At 41.4% G+C, this 15859-nt stretch overlaps 1 protein-coding gene across 1 annotated transcript in view; it reads right to left on the bottom strand.

Moving 5' to 3' along the window:
* Positions 1-776: 776 nt before the first annotated feature.
* Positions 777-15859, bottom strand: part of zmym2 (zinc finger, MYM-type 2) — a 25600-nt gene continuing 10517 nt past the window's right edge. The window contains 22 exon segments of the mRNA XM_063887133.1: positions 777-1740; positions 2295-2439; positions 2520-2595; positions 2597-2763; positions 3367-3481; positions 4811-4962; positions 5441-5630; positions 5717-5835; positions 6023-6355; positions 6540-6690; positions 6909-7030; positions 7237-7378; positions 7666-7685; positions 8042-8207; positions 8418-8590; positions 8750-8900; positions 9555-9680; positions 10325-10440; positions 11086-11236; positions 12972-13184; positions 14180-14342; positions 15328-15476. Of these exon segments, the coding sequence (XP_063743203.1) occupies positions 1530-1740; positions 2295-2439; positions 2520-2595; positions 2597-2763; positions 3367-3481; positions 4811-4962; positions 5441-5630; positions 5717-5835; positions 6023-6355; positions 6540-6690; positions 6909-7030; positions 7237-7378; positions 7666-7685; positions 8042-8207; positions 8418-8590; positions 8750-8900; positions 9555-9680; positions 10325-10440; positions 11086-11236; positions 12972-13184; positions 14180-14342; positions 15328-15476 (3351 nt within the window). The 3' untranslated portion in view covers positions 777-1529.

The raw sequence follows: 15859 nt of genomic DNA, 5'->3' as shown, positions 1-15859 counted from the left end.
CAGTGAGGGATGATGGGAAGAAATGAAAGCAGCTCAGGTATGATGTGGGAGAGCAGCATGTCGGCCTGACTGAGCGGAAGAGGCTGCGTTCAAGACATGCTGGAGAGTCAGACATTCCACCTTCAAGCAGGGAAAAATGCAACAGAAGGACCCAAGACTTTTGGACTTACAGTCAGCTTTACAACCTTAACCCGGGTACAGAAACACACCAGTTTGCGAGCACTTAATAAAAAGGTGGGACAATTTATAGCTTTTCTTATTCTTGATATTTTCCCTGGAAACAAGGTCCGTTTGTCTGAATGATTACAAGACATGTGGACCAGTTTTCATTAACCTGGACGTGTGTAGCAAGAAAAATCCCAGCTGCAATGCATATGCAATTTTATTTACCAAGTTTGGTGACACCATCAACTGCTTCATCATGCACAAAAGAATCCCTTCAAACAAACTTGCACCAGAGAATGGTGTGTGGTCACTTTTCTGAAGTTAGTATTCATCAGAGCAATCACAAACTCAACAGCATTCAAGAGCAACGCTGCAGTTTGTAGTCCGGTAGAGTGATGCCCACATTACCAGGAAACACCTGCAGTTCATGTTTAAAACTTCAACCTGAGCATACATCTGACAAACCCACAGGTGTGAACGATTCATTTTTATCCTAAAACACAAAACACTGTTGCTTCCTTCCTTCCGTAGACATTTCAAAAACCAGTAAGTGAAGTGAACAAAGTGACATTGTTAAAACACGGATGGGTCATTGCAAAAATAGTAGAATATTTGGTGTTTTATCATCCTTTATTAAAATAGAAATTGGAAATATAGAGCATCAGTTAATGTGGCATGGTGAGCTGCTGAAATGGGAACAGTCGTAAATAATGGCCCAGACAATCCTACCTGCACGTCTATCTTTGTACAAACTGAGCTCCTGATGCATCCAGGATGGAGTTTTAATCGGCACGCTTTAGTAGACTCTTCTCCAGTCTTGCCCTCTCCCATCAGCTCATACTGGGCACTAGCTCTGGTGTAACCCAGAGCTTTACTCTGCCCGTCAACTCTTTGTAAAAAATAACTCTAAAGCTCTTCACTCCACAGAGGACAGAAGACAATTGATTCATTACATCCCTGCTGATAACATGTCTCACAGTTCTGTTTAAATACAGTTAAGCTGATGTTTGAGCACTATAAGCACGCTGGGCATTCAACTTCACATACTAACTTTTTAAATATGATAACCGTTGATACGCTATGAGAACAAATTATAGCTCCTCCCATAATCCCACTTAGTTCACACATCAGGACTCATTTGTGGCTGTGTTTCTCCTCTCTATTTGGGAATCTATCCGATAGTTCGGGCTGCTCTTCATCACCCTCTCCTCAAGTTCTCGGTTGTGGACGCCCCTCACCAGGAGGAAACAGCATGTGAGGGGAGAGGGGGAAACGCAGGAAAAGCACACACACTCTACTAGCTTCCCCCTGCGTCCTCCTCCACTGAGTGTTCAGGGTCAGCAAGCATGAAGTCAAAAAGGCTGCTACTCTGCCCCAGCTGCTTCTCCCCCATCCTCCTCTTCTTCTTGGGGTGTGTCTGTGTAAACGTCTCTGACCAGGAGCACTCTGGCGAGGAGGCTCTCCAGGATCTGTCTCTCCAGCGGCGTGGAGCTGAACCACAGGGGGTCATCGGGACCGCAGGACGGATCCGGCTGAACATAGAAGACGTCGAGACGCTCCCGCAACAACGACGGGCTGCAGGAAGGGAGGGGAGGAAGGGAGGCAGAAGGAGGAAGAAATGTATAAAAATTAGAAGGAAAAATAAAGGATTGAAAGGATGTAGAAAAAGGGAAATATGTGATTCGAGGTGGGGGCAAAGAATGAGCACAGTGTGTATTCATTGTTCGGAATTTATTAAATCATTGAGAAACGACAGATTATTCTAAGGCAAGTCCTCATATTTAAATATAGTCAACATTGTAGTTCTGGATGTGAACAGCAATGAGGTATAATCACAGGACTGAGGGACACAGACAACGGAGCTAAATTTATCTTTCTACGGATACAATTTGGCGAGAATGGACGTCATATTTATGGTTAATTAAGTGCAAGAAATAAAGTTTGATTTCAGATCAAGTTACTGCTCTTTAAAAACACCAATTAAGGTTTAATTACAGATGAAGAAATCTTTAATTCAAGCATGACAGGAAAAAACTGAACATTTATCAGAATAAAGTCAATAAAAAAGGTAAAACGCTAAGATTCCTCATTAAGAGTTCAGCAAGGTTGGTTGCCAACATTGAACGCACCACTTGGATCTGTAGAAGTCGTACAGGAGACACTCGTTCTTCTTCACCGGGCAGCGAGCGGACGAGCCTCCCGAGTCTTCGTCTGCTTCAAAGTCCTGATCGCCGTCCTCTGAGCTACGCTTCCTCTTCCTCGACTCTGTTTGCACTGAAAGACGAAGATAAAACCTTTAGCATTTTCTCAATTTATGATATGAACCTCCAACATAAACTATAACGTTGTCTCACCGCTGTCATCCTGAGAGAGGGAAGGCACGCGGATGCAGACGGTAGTCTCCTTGGTGACAGGATGCACGGTGTCAGGGGCCGTAGACGTTGGCGAAGGACAGGCGGAGGTGCTGCTCCACGGTGCGCAGCCCGAAGTGTTTGGTGTTGAGGTAAACCAGCGAGCGCAGCAGGGCGTCCGGACCCTGCTGCCCGAGCTGCCGGCTGCTCCACAGACTCTGCTCCTCCACCCGGCCCCACAGAGAGCCTGCAGGAGGAAACCATAAAACATCTTTAGTCTGGAGATCATTGTGCAGGATCCAAGGAAATATGACTCTTAATCTATCGATATGTGCAGGACCTCATTCTGCAGATTTAAATGACATGCAGCTATTTGAAACACCGTCATTTCTTCACACACACACACACTAATGTTTTTGGACCAAGAAGAACAACTCAAACACTCACGGTAAATTCAGTTATTTCATAATTAAATAAACACATTTGTCTGTTTATTTTTAGATATCAATTCTGTGCATATCACTTTGTGCAAATCACAAATGATTCAACACTAAATGCACAATAGTAGGAACCATTAAAATGCACAAAGTAAAAACGTATGGAAAATATTAACTACTCAATAAAAAGGATACATAAGCCCCCCCCCTTTTAAAGATTTAGCTTGGCTGTGTAAGTGTCCTCATATAATAATAAAAGTCCAATCACAGAGGATCAGAATGTGAACAGCAAAATGGTTATAATCATTGGACACTGAGTTCATCTTCACCAGCAGGAGGAGCTTAAGAGCAGCACATGCCTGCTGAAAATGTTCCATATTGGTGGAAGCACATGGTGGTTCAATCAGACTCACCATCAGGGAGCACGCTGGGCTGCCAGTCCTTCAGGACCTTGTTGAGCTCTTCTCCGAACTGCCGGTAGCCCGGGTCGCTGAACAGGTCATCCTTCCGGCCTTTGGAGTGAAGATGCTTCAAAACACGAAGAAAAATGACGTTTAAAAAAATGTAAAACTCCAACAGTGACGTTTAAAAAGAGCTGGATTGAGTGATGCGAGTGTCCTCATATTTAAATCAAGTATCAACACTGGTTCAGAATGTGAACAGCAAATTGGTATAATCATTGGACACAAATCTGCACATTTACAAGAACGTTACTTTCTACTAAAAACACTACAAGTGCTCACCTTTGCAAAAACCCACAAATGAACTTACTGAAAATGCATTAGTAAAACAAAACCCAAAAAAGGAGGGAAATACAGAAGCAAGGCCCGGAAAGTTCCCAGACATTTCCAAGTGTTCTAAGATAGATCCCTTAATACAACTTCACATTAAAACAACGACAGTTTAAACTTCGTTTTGACTAAAATATTAAATCAATCTTACATTTTTCTGTCAGAAAAATCACCGTCCAGAAGACTTTGGGCACTCCTGCTCTCCTCTCTGCAGCCATGTCGCTGCTGCTGCTCACATGTGAGGGACGGAGAGACTGTGCGCCTCTTATATCTGTCCCCCTGGGAACCTTTACTCTCTCACTTTAGTTCCTACCTCTACAATGACCACAAATGGCATTATAATAGAACAGGGTTGACTATGCCAAGTCTTTTTAACTGTTTAATGGCAATCTTAAATATAAAAGATTTAGTTTTTTATTTAAAGACGTTTTATTTTTAGTTATTATACTCAGTAGTTTGGGGGAAGTCAATTAAATGTTTACTTTGCTAACATTACAATGATTGCCAAGCCTTTGAATCTCTTTTTTAAATAGCTTTCATATTATATTTTAGTATGATAATATGTTAATGGCATATTTGCTTTTATTTTTTTATATGGACGGAGAGGGGACAGGAAATGAGGAACAAAAAAAAGGACGGACGTGCACCATAGGGCCGACCACATGGCAAGGTGCTATTGTGTTTTAAATGTACACTTTTCACTTATCTTATAGACACAATGCTCCGGATTTTTCATAAAAACAATTATGGACTGGTTTTAAAAAAATCCCTCTCTATCATCATTTAATTCTCACTAAAAAATGTGTGGTGGAATCTGAAGAGACCCTCCAACCCTCGGTCTCCTTTCTTTTCATTTTGCCGTGGAAATTTCTCAGCATTAACCTCATGTGAAAATAATTTACATTCACACATTTTTTATTTCAAAACGGATGTGGTGCAATATCAAGGATTTGTGTCCATCTCCAATGTTCTACTTTTTGGGGTGTTACTTTATATTCATGGTCTATGACTTGCTGGAGAGGTGATGCTGTGTTTTGTAGTTTTTATTCCCTGGTCCAGTACCTACCTGCTGGATCCCCAGGCAGAGGTAGAAGATGCTGTCTGGAGAGTAGCGCTCCCCGCCCGGCCGGCAGACCTCCTTCACAAACCGGGATAGAGCGGCGTTCAGCTCCTCCGAGCTCAGAGACAGCAGGTTGCTTTTAGACCGACCTGCAGGAGCTGAGGGAACAAACATGGACTGCTCTTAGCAAACACAACTTACATGTTCTAAAATAAGTGTTTGAGATAATAAACAATAGTGTATCATTTTAGCCAAGCAACTTCTACTGTATGGAGGATAGAAAATAATGAAATGTTGAGTGAGGTCACACCTGCACGGCAGGCCCCTTCATTCATATGTGTGGGGAAACACATTAAAAATATATAGCAATATATGAAATGGGAAAATAATTACCATAATGAATGAATACAAATAATATTGAGAAATAATAAAATATAAAAATTGATTTTTCAGATATTCCTTTGATTTCATTTCAAAGTGTACCTGTACATTTAAATTGATTTATATTTATATTAGGCTTTTATTTTGAAATTCCTTGATTTAATTTAGCAGTAATTTATTATTTATTGTAATGGCAGTTATGGTCCTCCTTTCTACTCAGCAACTAGAGTGCGTTCATGATCTGGTTTAGCTTGCCTGGTTTGGAGCTGTCCTTTACTTTGGTGTCGTCTGATTGGTCAGGAGACAGCGCCCAGCGTTTCCAGGCGTTGACGCCGTATCGAGCTTTGAGAGGCACCGACCGTCCCGACAGTCTGTGTGCTGGAGAGGAAGACGAGGAAGAAGAGGCCAAATCTGAGCCATCCTCCACCGCCTGCTTCTTGTTCCCCTGCAGCACAAAACACAATGAATACAGGTAAACTTAAAATGGCTAGTAGAAACATTTTCTTTTTGTACATGTGTTGATGTACATACTTGTCTCCTGGGCTGCGGTCGAGGTGCAGACTCCTCCTCCTTCTCCTCAGCCAGGACCGGAGGTAGAGAGAAGCCCATGTCCTCGTCCATTCCCTCCAGGACTGGAACAGGCTCTGAGGCTGAGACACAAAACAACACAAGACTTTATACATAGTGTCTTCATGCAGTCAAGAGACCATGTTATTCAGATAAAACCTAAGGTAGGTGATAAGACAAAGGCGAAGTTGGAAATCATTCTCTACTTTTTACCTTTTATCTAGGGAGTTTAATTACAGGTCTTAAACTACACGTATAGGAGGCGTTTACCTTGAGGAAAGTCTGCCTCCAGGTCCAGGTCAGACTCGTACTTGTCCTCCTCCTCATCCTGTTGTTCCTTTTTATCCTCCTTTTCGTCCTCTTTCCCCTCCCCCTTTTCCTTTTCTTTCTCCTTCTCCTCCTCCTCCTCCTCCTCCTTTTCTTCCTCCTTATCCACCTTCTCCTCCACCTCCTCCTTCTCCACCTCCTTCTCCTTCTCCTCCTTCTCCTCCTCCTCCTCCTTCTCCTCCTCTTCCTCCTCCTCCTTCTCCTTCTCCTCCTCAGAGCTGCTTCTGGAGGCCTTCTTCCCTAGAAGCTCGCTCTTCACCTTCACCAGCGTCACGTCTGAAACACACAGCCATGTTGTTTACAGTCAAACAGTCAGACGTTTTTATTTGTGGGATATTAAAAAAAATCAAATATGAAAATACATTTTTCCCACTTTGTTTAGTTAGTAAGTCAAATTAAATCTCTATAATGTCTTTAAGCTTTGCATTCATGGCTTAAAGTACATAGTCTCTGAGTGTACCTGGCTTCTTGTCGTCTGAAATCTCCTCGGCCTCAGAGAGCATGTCAGCCTCCAGAGGGTCTGAGGGGGCCTCTCGTTTCAGATCTTTGATGGTCTGGATGATCTGCTCCGCCCCCTGCAGGGTGGTGGGCAGGAACACAGGCACAGGAACCTGGAAAGCACAGGGCATTGATTAATAAAGGGCTTACTTTGCTTTGGTGACAACAATAACAACATTTTAACATAAACAAGTGTTTTCTAATCTTTGCTCTTTTGAGACACTTAAGCAGCCTGGTATCATCACATTTATTATAGAGGCTTTAATTGATTTTTCTATTGTATGTTAAAGTCTTTTTAGCATGAATAGTCAGTGCATTTGTCATGTCTTACCGGTACAGGCAGAGAGATTGGGGTGGGGGTGAGCTGGGAATACATATTCATGGGTACGGGGATGAAGACAGGCACAGGTATCGGTACAGGAATATACTCCCTCTTCACACCGTCGTCTACATCTGTGGACAGACACATGCCGATACCATTATATATGCAAATCCATGTGTGTACTGATGCTTGTAGGTCAAGCTGCACGAACGTTAAGTGAAGACTGCAAAGAAATGTCCAAGTTTTCTGTCTTTTTCTCTTGTGCAAACTAACTTTATCCCACCAATATTGTCACTATTCAGTTTTTGCACCCTTCTAAGTCAGACGCTTTGATTACCTGTCTGTAGGAGCTTGCTCTGCATGTGCGGTTTGCAGTACGTAGCCTTGGTGAGCGTGAGCGGCTTGCAGAGCACGGCCTTGTTCTTCACGTCTCTCATCAAACCTCCGCCAGCGTACGCCACAGTTCCCTGATTCACCATCTGCAACGTGCCAGAGAAAAGAGTACAAAACACAAACATGAAGAGGTTTGATTGCAAACAGAAAAGTGGGTTCTGCTTAAACAAAACTACCTTTAATTAAATCAGAAAATGAGTTTTTTCTTTTAAGAACAGTAGGTACATCAAAGTCTTCAGCCAACCAAATAGATCCAAAGAGGATACACAACACCTCTAGAGGTGGTGCAATTATTGGCAGAGGAATTCACAACAAATAATTCAGACAAAGCAACAAATAATGCCTCAAAAATTCAAAGAAAACCACAACTTACCCCAAGTTTAGCCCCTTGCGCTTCATACCATGTAGAGAGGAAAATAAAATGCATCAAATTAACTTCTCATGGAGAAATCTTAATGACAAATAGTAAAATAAAGCAGGGAAGACTTTTGTTTCTGAATAAATATGCTTTAGATAATGTGAATTAATTCCCTGATAATTATTAAATATCTGTCCTGCACATAGCTAATGCTCTTGCAGGATGCATGCTCTTCTGAGTGTGTTTCTTCTCAGTTGAATGCACTTATTGCAAGTTGATTTGGATAAAACCTTGAGCTCAATCAAATCTTATATAACGAAACCCAATTGATAGGGTAAAATGAAGCTCTCAAACACACGTGTGCACACACAACCACAGAAGCAGTTCTTACCCATGGTGCAGTTCTCGGGGCCTTTCTGTGTGACCATGATGGGGTCGTTCTGTTGCAGGTAGAACTTCAGCAGACAGTCCTGATCGCAGAACTGCTTCATCTCTTCCCTCCACATCACGGACTCCGTCAGGTTGCCCTGCACCTTACAGCAGTCACACCTCGCCGCCTAGTGGAGACAAGAGGAACGCTTCAGAGCAAGCACAGAACATTCCTGCAGGGGTATTGTTAGAGCCAGTCTTGACATCTGCAGTCCAGACTATAAAAGACTACGGTCTGTTTAAAGCGTCTAAGTGTCTTGATGGAAACAAAAGGAGGAAGCGGCGACAGATATAATTGTGTGTTCATTTAGTAACGGCTTCAGTGAGTGTGAGCGGACCTTGTGGTACCAGTCGTGGAACTTCTTGGAGCAGGTCTCGCTGCAGAAGTCTCGGGTCATGCCTCCGAGCTGCCGGGTCAAACCCCTCTTGCAGAGCTGGCTGCAGTGGTTACAGCTCACACACTTCAGACCCAACCGCTTGATGAAATCCTGCTTAAATAACAGCTTGCAGCCTGGGGAGGAAAAGGAAGAGAAGAGGAGGAAAACCAAACCAAAGGAAATCAGTAATTCAATGTGACGTTTTTGCTTTCTCCGTGGGAAAGATTAGCCTCAATTTACTTCAACGTGACTCAGATTAACTGAGTGTCCTCCAGAGGGGAGGATATGAATACCTTCACTGCAGAAGGGTCTCTTGACTCCGGAGAACTTGACCATTTCATGCAGCGTCTTCTCCTCCTGGCAGTACTCGCAGAACGTCACGATGCAGTGCAGCTTCTTGTAGTCCTCGCAGCACGTCTTACTGCAGAACTGGTACACCTTTTCCTGAAGACGTACAAACACATTAGGTTATATGTATTGTACCGATTATGTCTAAAAGATGAATTACACATATGCTCTGTATGCATGATTTAAAAAGATTGCAACTACAACTCTTTTTCTGAGCCAAGCTAGACTTGGGCTGCAACTTCTATTACTGATTAATCTATCTGGCTATTAAGTAACTGATTAATCATTTGGTCTATGAAATCAATTTGTTTCAGGGAATTTGTTGTATTTTTGTTCCTTATTATAATGCAAAGTTGACATACACGAATGACTCGACCTGATAAAGAACCAAACCCCGCATTTTTGCTGGAATTTATAATCATTAAAATGTTTAAAAAGATAAGTTTTTCTCTTGATTGAGTACTTGCATACACATGTTTTAGCGTCTATTATTTTACAGTACTATTGAGGTTTGAGTACATGAATATTGCATCTATTTTACTAAATTTAAATAATTGTTAGTAAAATTGTTCTTGTATTTTTTTCTATGTACTTTTAATTATTTAAACGCTTTATTTTCCTCTATTTATGTCGTCATAATGACCTAATAGAGGAATTTATTCTCTATGGATCACCAAGGCTTATCCAATCTTATCTTTGTGAAAAGGAAATACTTTAATTTCAAATTACAAATCCTCAGGATGCTCTCACCTCCCAGTCCAGAACTTCGGGCCTCAGGCTGAACGCTCCTCGGCAGTAGTTACACTTCAGCTGCACGCTGTTGTTTCTGGTGGTGATCGCTGTCTGTCCGTTGGTGGCTGTTTGTAGGGTGGTGTTCTGATAAATACATTTAAAAAACAAAGAAAATGAACAACTCTACCTGTGTAACAACATCCAACGAGTCGAGTGTCACACCTGGTTGCACAGCAGCTGTGATTAACACAGCTAATGAATGCATTGACTGGCAGATATTTCGAGATGCAGAAACGTGTCTTTACATGTGGGTGTTATGATAAGGGCTGTCTCATAAATCTGTTTTCTTGTTAAAATGTAAATTTATGCAACATGGTGCTTAAAAAGCTAATTAGGTCATGGAGTCCACTGAGGGAACCTGAGCTGCCTCCATCTTTTTCAGAGCTGCTGTTCATACGAATAATGACATATCTGGGTTTCATTTTCACAAGTTTTAGTTCTTATCAGGTATATAGGTTATGTCTGTATTATTGTGTAAATAAATTGGGATATATGCTCTGATCCACACAAGTTAAAACCAAGTGTTGTTTAATCTAATTATTAAAAGACTCTGCATAAGATCAGTATGCATGCTTATTCTCAGCATCGTCCTCACTGCAGCTGCATGAACGACTGAGGGACAGTGTCCACCAGTATGACCATTACATTTCCATTTGAAAATATTTTGTTTAAAGTAAAAGGACAGGTATCTGTGTCCTCTGGTTTTGAAGTGAGAAAAGAGCACTCACCTGGAACTTGGTGACACACTGCGAGCTGCAGAAGTTCAAGATGTTTCCCTCTGGCAGCGTGGCCTGATACTGCGGTAACGAGTTCCTCTTACAGAAGTGACATGTAGGCTCGGAGGCTGCACACACACACAAACACACACACACACACACACACACACACACACACACACACACACACACACACACACACACACACACACACACACACACACACACACACACACACACACACACACACACACACACACACACACACACACACACACACACACACACACACACACACACACACGGATATTAAATAAACATTAAAACTCACACCAAATGCATTTAATACACATGTTTTCAATTTGTTATAAAGGTCCTTTTAGGGAAGATCAAATGACATCAAATGCCTGCTTATGCATTTGATGTTTTCTGATATGAACGATCAAACGGCAGCTTTTCTATTCTACTCTGTCGAGCCAATTATCAATCATCAGAACATGAAAATACACATCCATACATTCAGACAGAGTTATAGGAAAATAACTCATAACAACCCGTAGCTCTGACAACATAACCTTGTGTTGTTATCAAAACTGCTGACTAATTTAATGGATTTGTTGAAATGTGCAGAACTTCATCTGAAAGTCCTTTTCTGGTCAAAATGTAGTAAAAAAGATCTTCACACTATTTATTTTCCGTTACCAGCTGTGCCCTTAGCAACTGTAAATGTTTTTAGATGTTTTTGATTCAGAAAAGCTGTTTGTGTGACTCACTGATGAAGGAGGTGGAGGCCAGCTTGCCCTTGTTCATGCAGTTGACGGAGCAGTAGGAGCCCATGGTGCCGGCCGCCCCGAGGCTGTGCAGCACCTCGCCCGTCTTGATCAGCGTTTTGCACGTCAGGCAGCTCGCAAGCTTACTGTTGGCCTGGGACAGAGAGGGAGACATACCGTCAGAGACTTTGCTCTGTAAGACATTGGTAACGCTGAAGAAAAGGCGAAGGCATTTCAAAACCCAAGGAGCTCTAATGTCCAACTCAGCATCACAATGAAAAGCTTTATTTGCTCTGGGGACAGATGCTCCATTTTAGAATGAAATAAATAAAAACAAGCTTAAAAATAAGATGCTTCTGAGCAGAAGACAGAGAAGAAAAAATGTAAAAAATAAAATATAATATTTATATAAAAATAAGTTCAAATGTACTCAAACTACTTTCTAAAATTCCCTCTGACTATTCGACTTGAAATACTTATTGCTACTCCTCCAGACAGACAGCACTAACAAACACATATCAGAGCACATATTGGAACATAGTGGAGGGACATGAACAGGGAAATATTGACTCATTGCTTGTGGGAATTCTGATTGATTCTCTACTTTGGACAAACAGGTTTTTATGCATTTGTTAGAAATCCATCGCGGTTTCTGATTCCTATCCAGCTAATCTAGATGACATTAGAGGAGTAAACGGCAAATTTCTTCAACAATCTCATGTTTGTTTTGTGATCCCGCCACAAAAGCTAATCAAATAACCCCTTTGTCCGCCTACTAGCATCAGGGGAAGCAACATCAGGCCCAGAAATCTGATCTAATAATTATTGCATTACCTGATAAAGTCTTCAATATGCATCGTGAGACACAGAGCATCATTCTAACATTTCTCCCTTCAAAGCACAACGAGGATAATCCAATGATATCTGTGTGTGGATAATAAATCATTTCCCTCAGTGAGCAAAACTGCAACTACTAAATTAAATTTGTTCTTTAAAACTGGCAGGCATAACATCTTCAAGAGTTTCTCTCCTGCTGCGACCAAATACATTTTCTCTAATTAGAGTTCAGCAGCTTTGTATTTTCTAAATGATGACACTGGAGATGGTCAGAAATGGAGAAAAGAACTTGCAAATGTAGGCAGATAATTCCTCTCCATCAGGTTTCGATCCTCCAAAAACTTTGTACACGAGAGCTCATTACCGGACACACATCCGCTCATTATTCAGAGAGTTTAATAACACTGAAATGAGACTCCATAGATCCAATGGGCTAGTGTTGCCAGGCAACAAATACAATCCCAACATTTCCGGCAAATATTATTCTGCCACACAATTTATTCAGAACAATTTCCAGTAATTTAGAATAACTGGATGTTTAACACGTCCAATTAAACTCTGCATTTGGAGATCATAAACATAATGCGACTGGTTGGTGATTTTTTTGATCAGCCATCATGATTTCTGAATCACATCCTTTCTTTTACCCTCCTTTTTTCTGGAGAGGAAGTAAAGAAACCGTAACTCTGGATTTATTTGTTGTTTGAGGTGCGATAAATGACTCCGCAGCTTTAAGACATGAAGGAACTATTTCTTCACTCTGATTTTCAACAGAAAGTGGGCGGGGCTTAATTTTGACCGGAAGTGAATGTTAGCGCCTCACACTATATTAGAAAAACCCCTGTAGACATCACTTTTACTTAAAAAATATATACTATACATGGTGGTTTTATTGGGGGGGCTGTGTGTGGGAGGCGGGGTCACCACGGCTGAAATGATTGAAATAGTTCAGCAGAGCTTGAATTTTAATGGCTATGGTTGAATGAAATGAATAACTCCATCCCCCAGGCTCCCTCCAGACACACACACACACCTGTGTTGAGCTACAGTACCTGCTTAAAGTCCCTGATGCAGTTCTGGCAGCAGAAGCGTTTCTGTTGGCCGTCCACCAGCAGGAAGTGGTTGGCTGTGGATCGGCAGGGCAGGTAGTCCCCACATTGCTCGCAGCAGTTCATGATCAACCCGTTGGCCCGGCGGTACACGTTGAAACACGTGTCACTGCAGATCTTATGGGTCACAGTCTTAAAGCTGACCTCGTGACGGATCTGTGGACCGAGGGAAATACAGAGAGGGAAACAGCAGGAGTTAAAAACGTTTACTTTACATTTCTCCTCCATCCAAGATCTTTGCTGTCTGCAGATCTCTCTCTCTCTCTCTCTCTCTCTCTCTTTCTCTCGCTTCATACACAGTTAGCATACACATGGTTGAATACTGGATTCTGATTGGTCAATTTGGACATTTCAGAGGTTGTTGATACCACAAGTGTGATAAATGCAGATGTTATAAATGCAGATGGTTGTAGTTGCTAGGTGACAGTAGTACTGGTTAGTCTTGCCAAGCTCTGAAATAACTGATGTTAGTTAATTTAATTTGGATACTTGTGGAGCTAAGGCAACCACAAACTATTTGACGGCTTTATTTTGCCGTGGGAGGAACTATTCTCCAATATTGAGACTGGTTTTGTTTCAGGATGCCATGGAGACTGAGTTGGAAGCCTGCTGCAATCGGGCCTTAAGACACCATGCTGAATTTTAGAAATGGAGAAAAGAGAGAAGGCGAGAGAACAAGAGAAGAGTGAAGGCAGACGAGGAAGAAGAAAGGTATAAATATTGAATGGAAGCGGCCTGAGGAGGAAGACAACGGAGAGACAGAGGCGATGAAACGGAGGTAAGATAACATTCATTGAGGAGAAACAGAGAGGAAAGGCATTTTTTTAAAGAGCAAAGGTTGTAATTAAAGAAGAGATGCATATACTGCAGTCACGCCAGGCTCTGTGTGTTGGACTGCATTACATTGAAGGCCGTTAGCAATGTTGAGCTTCCTCAGGGAGTCAGATTATTCTAGCATCGCTATAGCCATGATTATACTTCAGTCCAGACGTGAAGAGCTGCTGCAGATTTTCACACAATCTGGTTTCTCCCCTCTGACTTTATTTAACTACTTCATTATTCATTCAACTGTCAGGAATATGGAGGCATGTGTTGCTCTGATTCAGAGTGACAGGTAAAGGGAGAGGGAAGGAGCATGCAGACAGACGGACCTCTGTGAGTTTGCCACAGACGGTACATTTGGTTTTCAGGCCTGATTTGGGCGGGTTCTGCTTGTTCTCGTAAGCTCCGAGGCATCCCGTGCTGCAGAACTCCTGGAACGCCTCGCTGGAGTCGACCTGAGCCACGATGGTGCCCTTCATGTTTGTGATATCCCTGAGAAACACAACACAGAGAACAGACACAATTACATCTACAGGAAAAACATCCATCAGTTAGTAAATGTAAGAGTAGAAAACGAGGAAAGGGTTTTGAATAATTACAGATACAGTAAAACATCCCTACAGGCAAGAACCCTGGTCAATACATCACAGGATATAGTTTACTATAAGCTACTGTGCACATATTTTAAATGTATATAGTGCCCTTTGCTCATCTGTTTCTGTCCTTGTCGTAGTTTAGTCTATTGGAGAGTATTCTAATAATCAGTGTATTTCAAAGTGTGTATTCTTAGATAATCTTCTCAATACATTTGCTTTTAATGTTTATTCTATATGTATTTTCTTCTATTTTCTTTATTGATGTACAATGAATATCGACAATGCTGCTGTGACAGAACACTTTCCCAGCTGGGGATAAATAAAGTATACATCCATCTTTAATTCTGCTCTTAGATGCTGTACTCTCTCCATGCAGGCACCCACACCTTCATTTTAATTGAGATGTAATTAAATTTGACTTTTAAATATTACAATGGCCTCAAAAAGTCATGTAATTTAAGACATCATGAATCGAAATTGAAATGTTTGCGTTGCAGCAGCATAAAACAAAACAAGGCATTGCCCATAATTAGAAATGAAAAATAGAAACAAACTATTCTAAAAATAGAAATACAATAAACCAGCGTTAGAGTAAAAAGAAGATATACAGTTTTAATTGAATGTATTTTTTATCATTGATGTTCTTTTAACTGTGTAAATGTATGTAACCTTGTCAAATAAACAAAAACAAACAATGAAGATGTGTTGATAGTAAATAAAATCTTAAAAATACAACGATTTTGTTCCCATTTTTGGAAACACAAAGATGTTTATAACCCTAACCCCTCTTGAATCGTCCCCACATGCCACATGTACAATCCTAAATTAAACAATGAAAGGTCTTATGAGGTTCCAGCCGTCTTTATGTGATTGGGACTCACTTCTTGCACATGGTGCAGCTCTTCTTGGGGGCGGGTTTGTGTGAGAAGGCGGACAGACAGGTGGTGGAGCAGAACAGGTGGGTGGAGCCTTTGCGCTGGTAGGCCGTCTGTCCTTTCTTCAGAGGCTTCTTACAGTTAGCGCAGGTCACCTGGGATCAGCAAACAGAACAATAACTTCCCTGTGGGGCGGCTTTACAATGGCGATACGTTATCTAGGACTCTGCCAGGAGAGCTATCTGTATTGCCCAAAATGTTATTGGCCTTGGATTGAAAAGAGACACACCTTGGATCTACACATGTTTCTTTAGAACTGTTTCAAATGAATTAAAATAAAGTACGGACAAAATTTGTATTATAAATAAATAAGAAAACCACAGAAATTAAACATAAAAAGTGAATAAATAAGAAACAATGCAGGAAAGGAAGTGGTACACCCAGCCTGTTTAAAATGAACTACATTTAAAATAACTCATCTGTACTTGGGAGAATATTTTAATGCTAATATCCTTTAACTCATGCCTATGAAACTCTT

Source organism: Eleginops maclovinus, chromosome 7 (assembly GCF_036324505.1).
Source record: "Eleginops maclovinus isolate JMC-PN-2008 ecotype Puerto Natales chromosome 7, JC_Emac_rtc_rv5, whole genome shotgun sequence".
In the NCBI taxonomy this organism is placed as follows: domain Eukaryota; kingdom Metazoa; phylum Chordata; class Actinopteri; order Perciformes; family Eleginopidae; genus Eleginops; species Eleginops maclovinus.
This window is presented reverse-complemented; position numbering and strand designations above follow the sequence as displayed.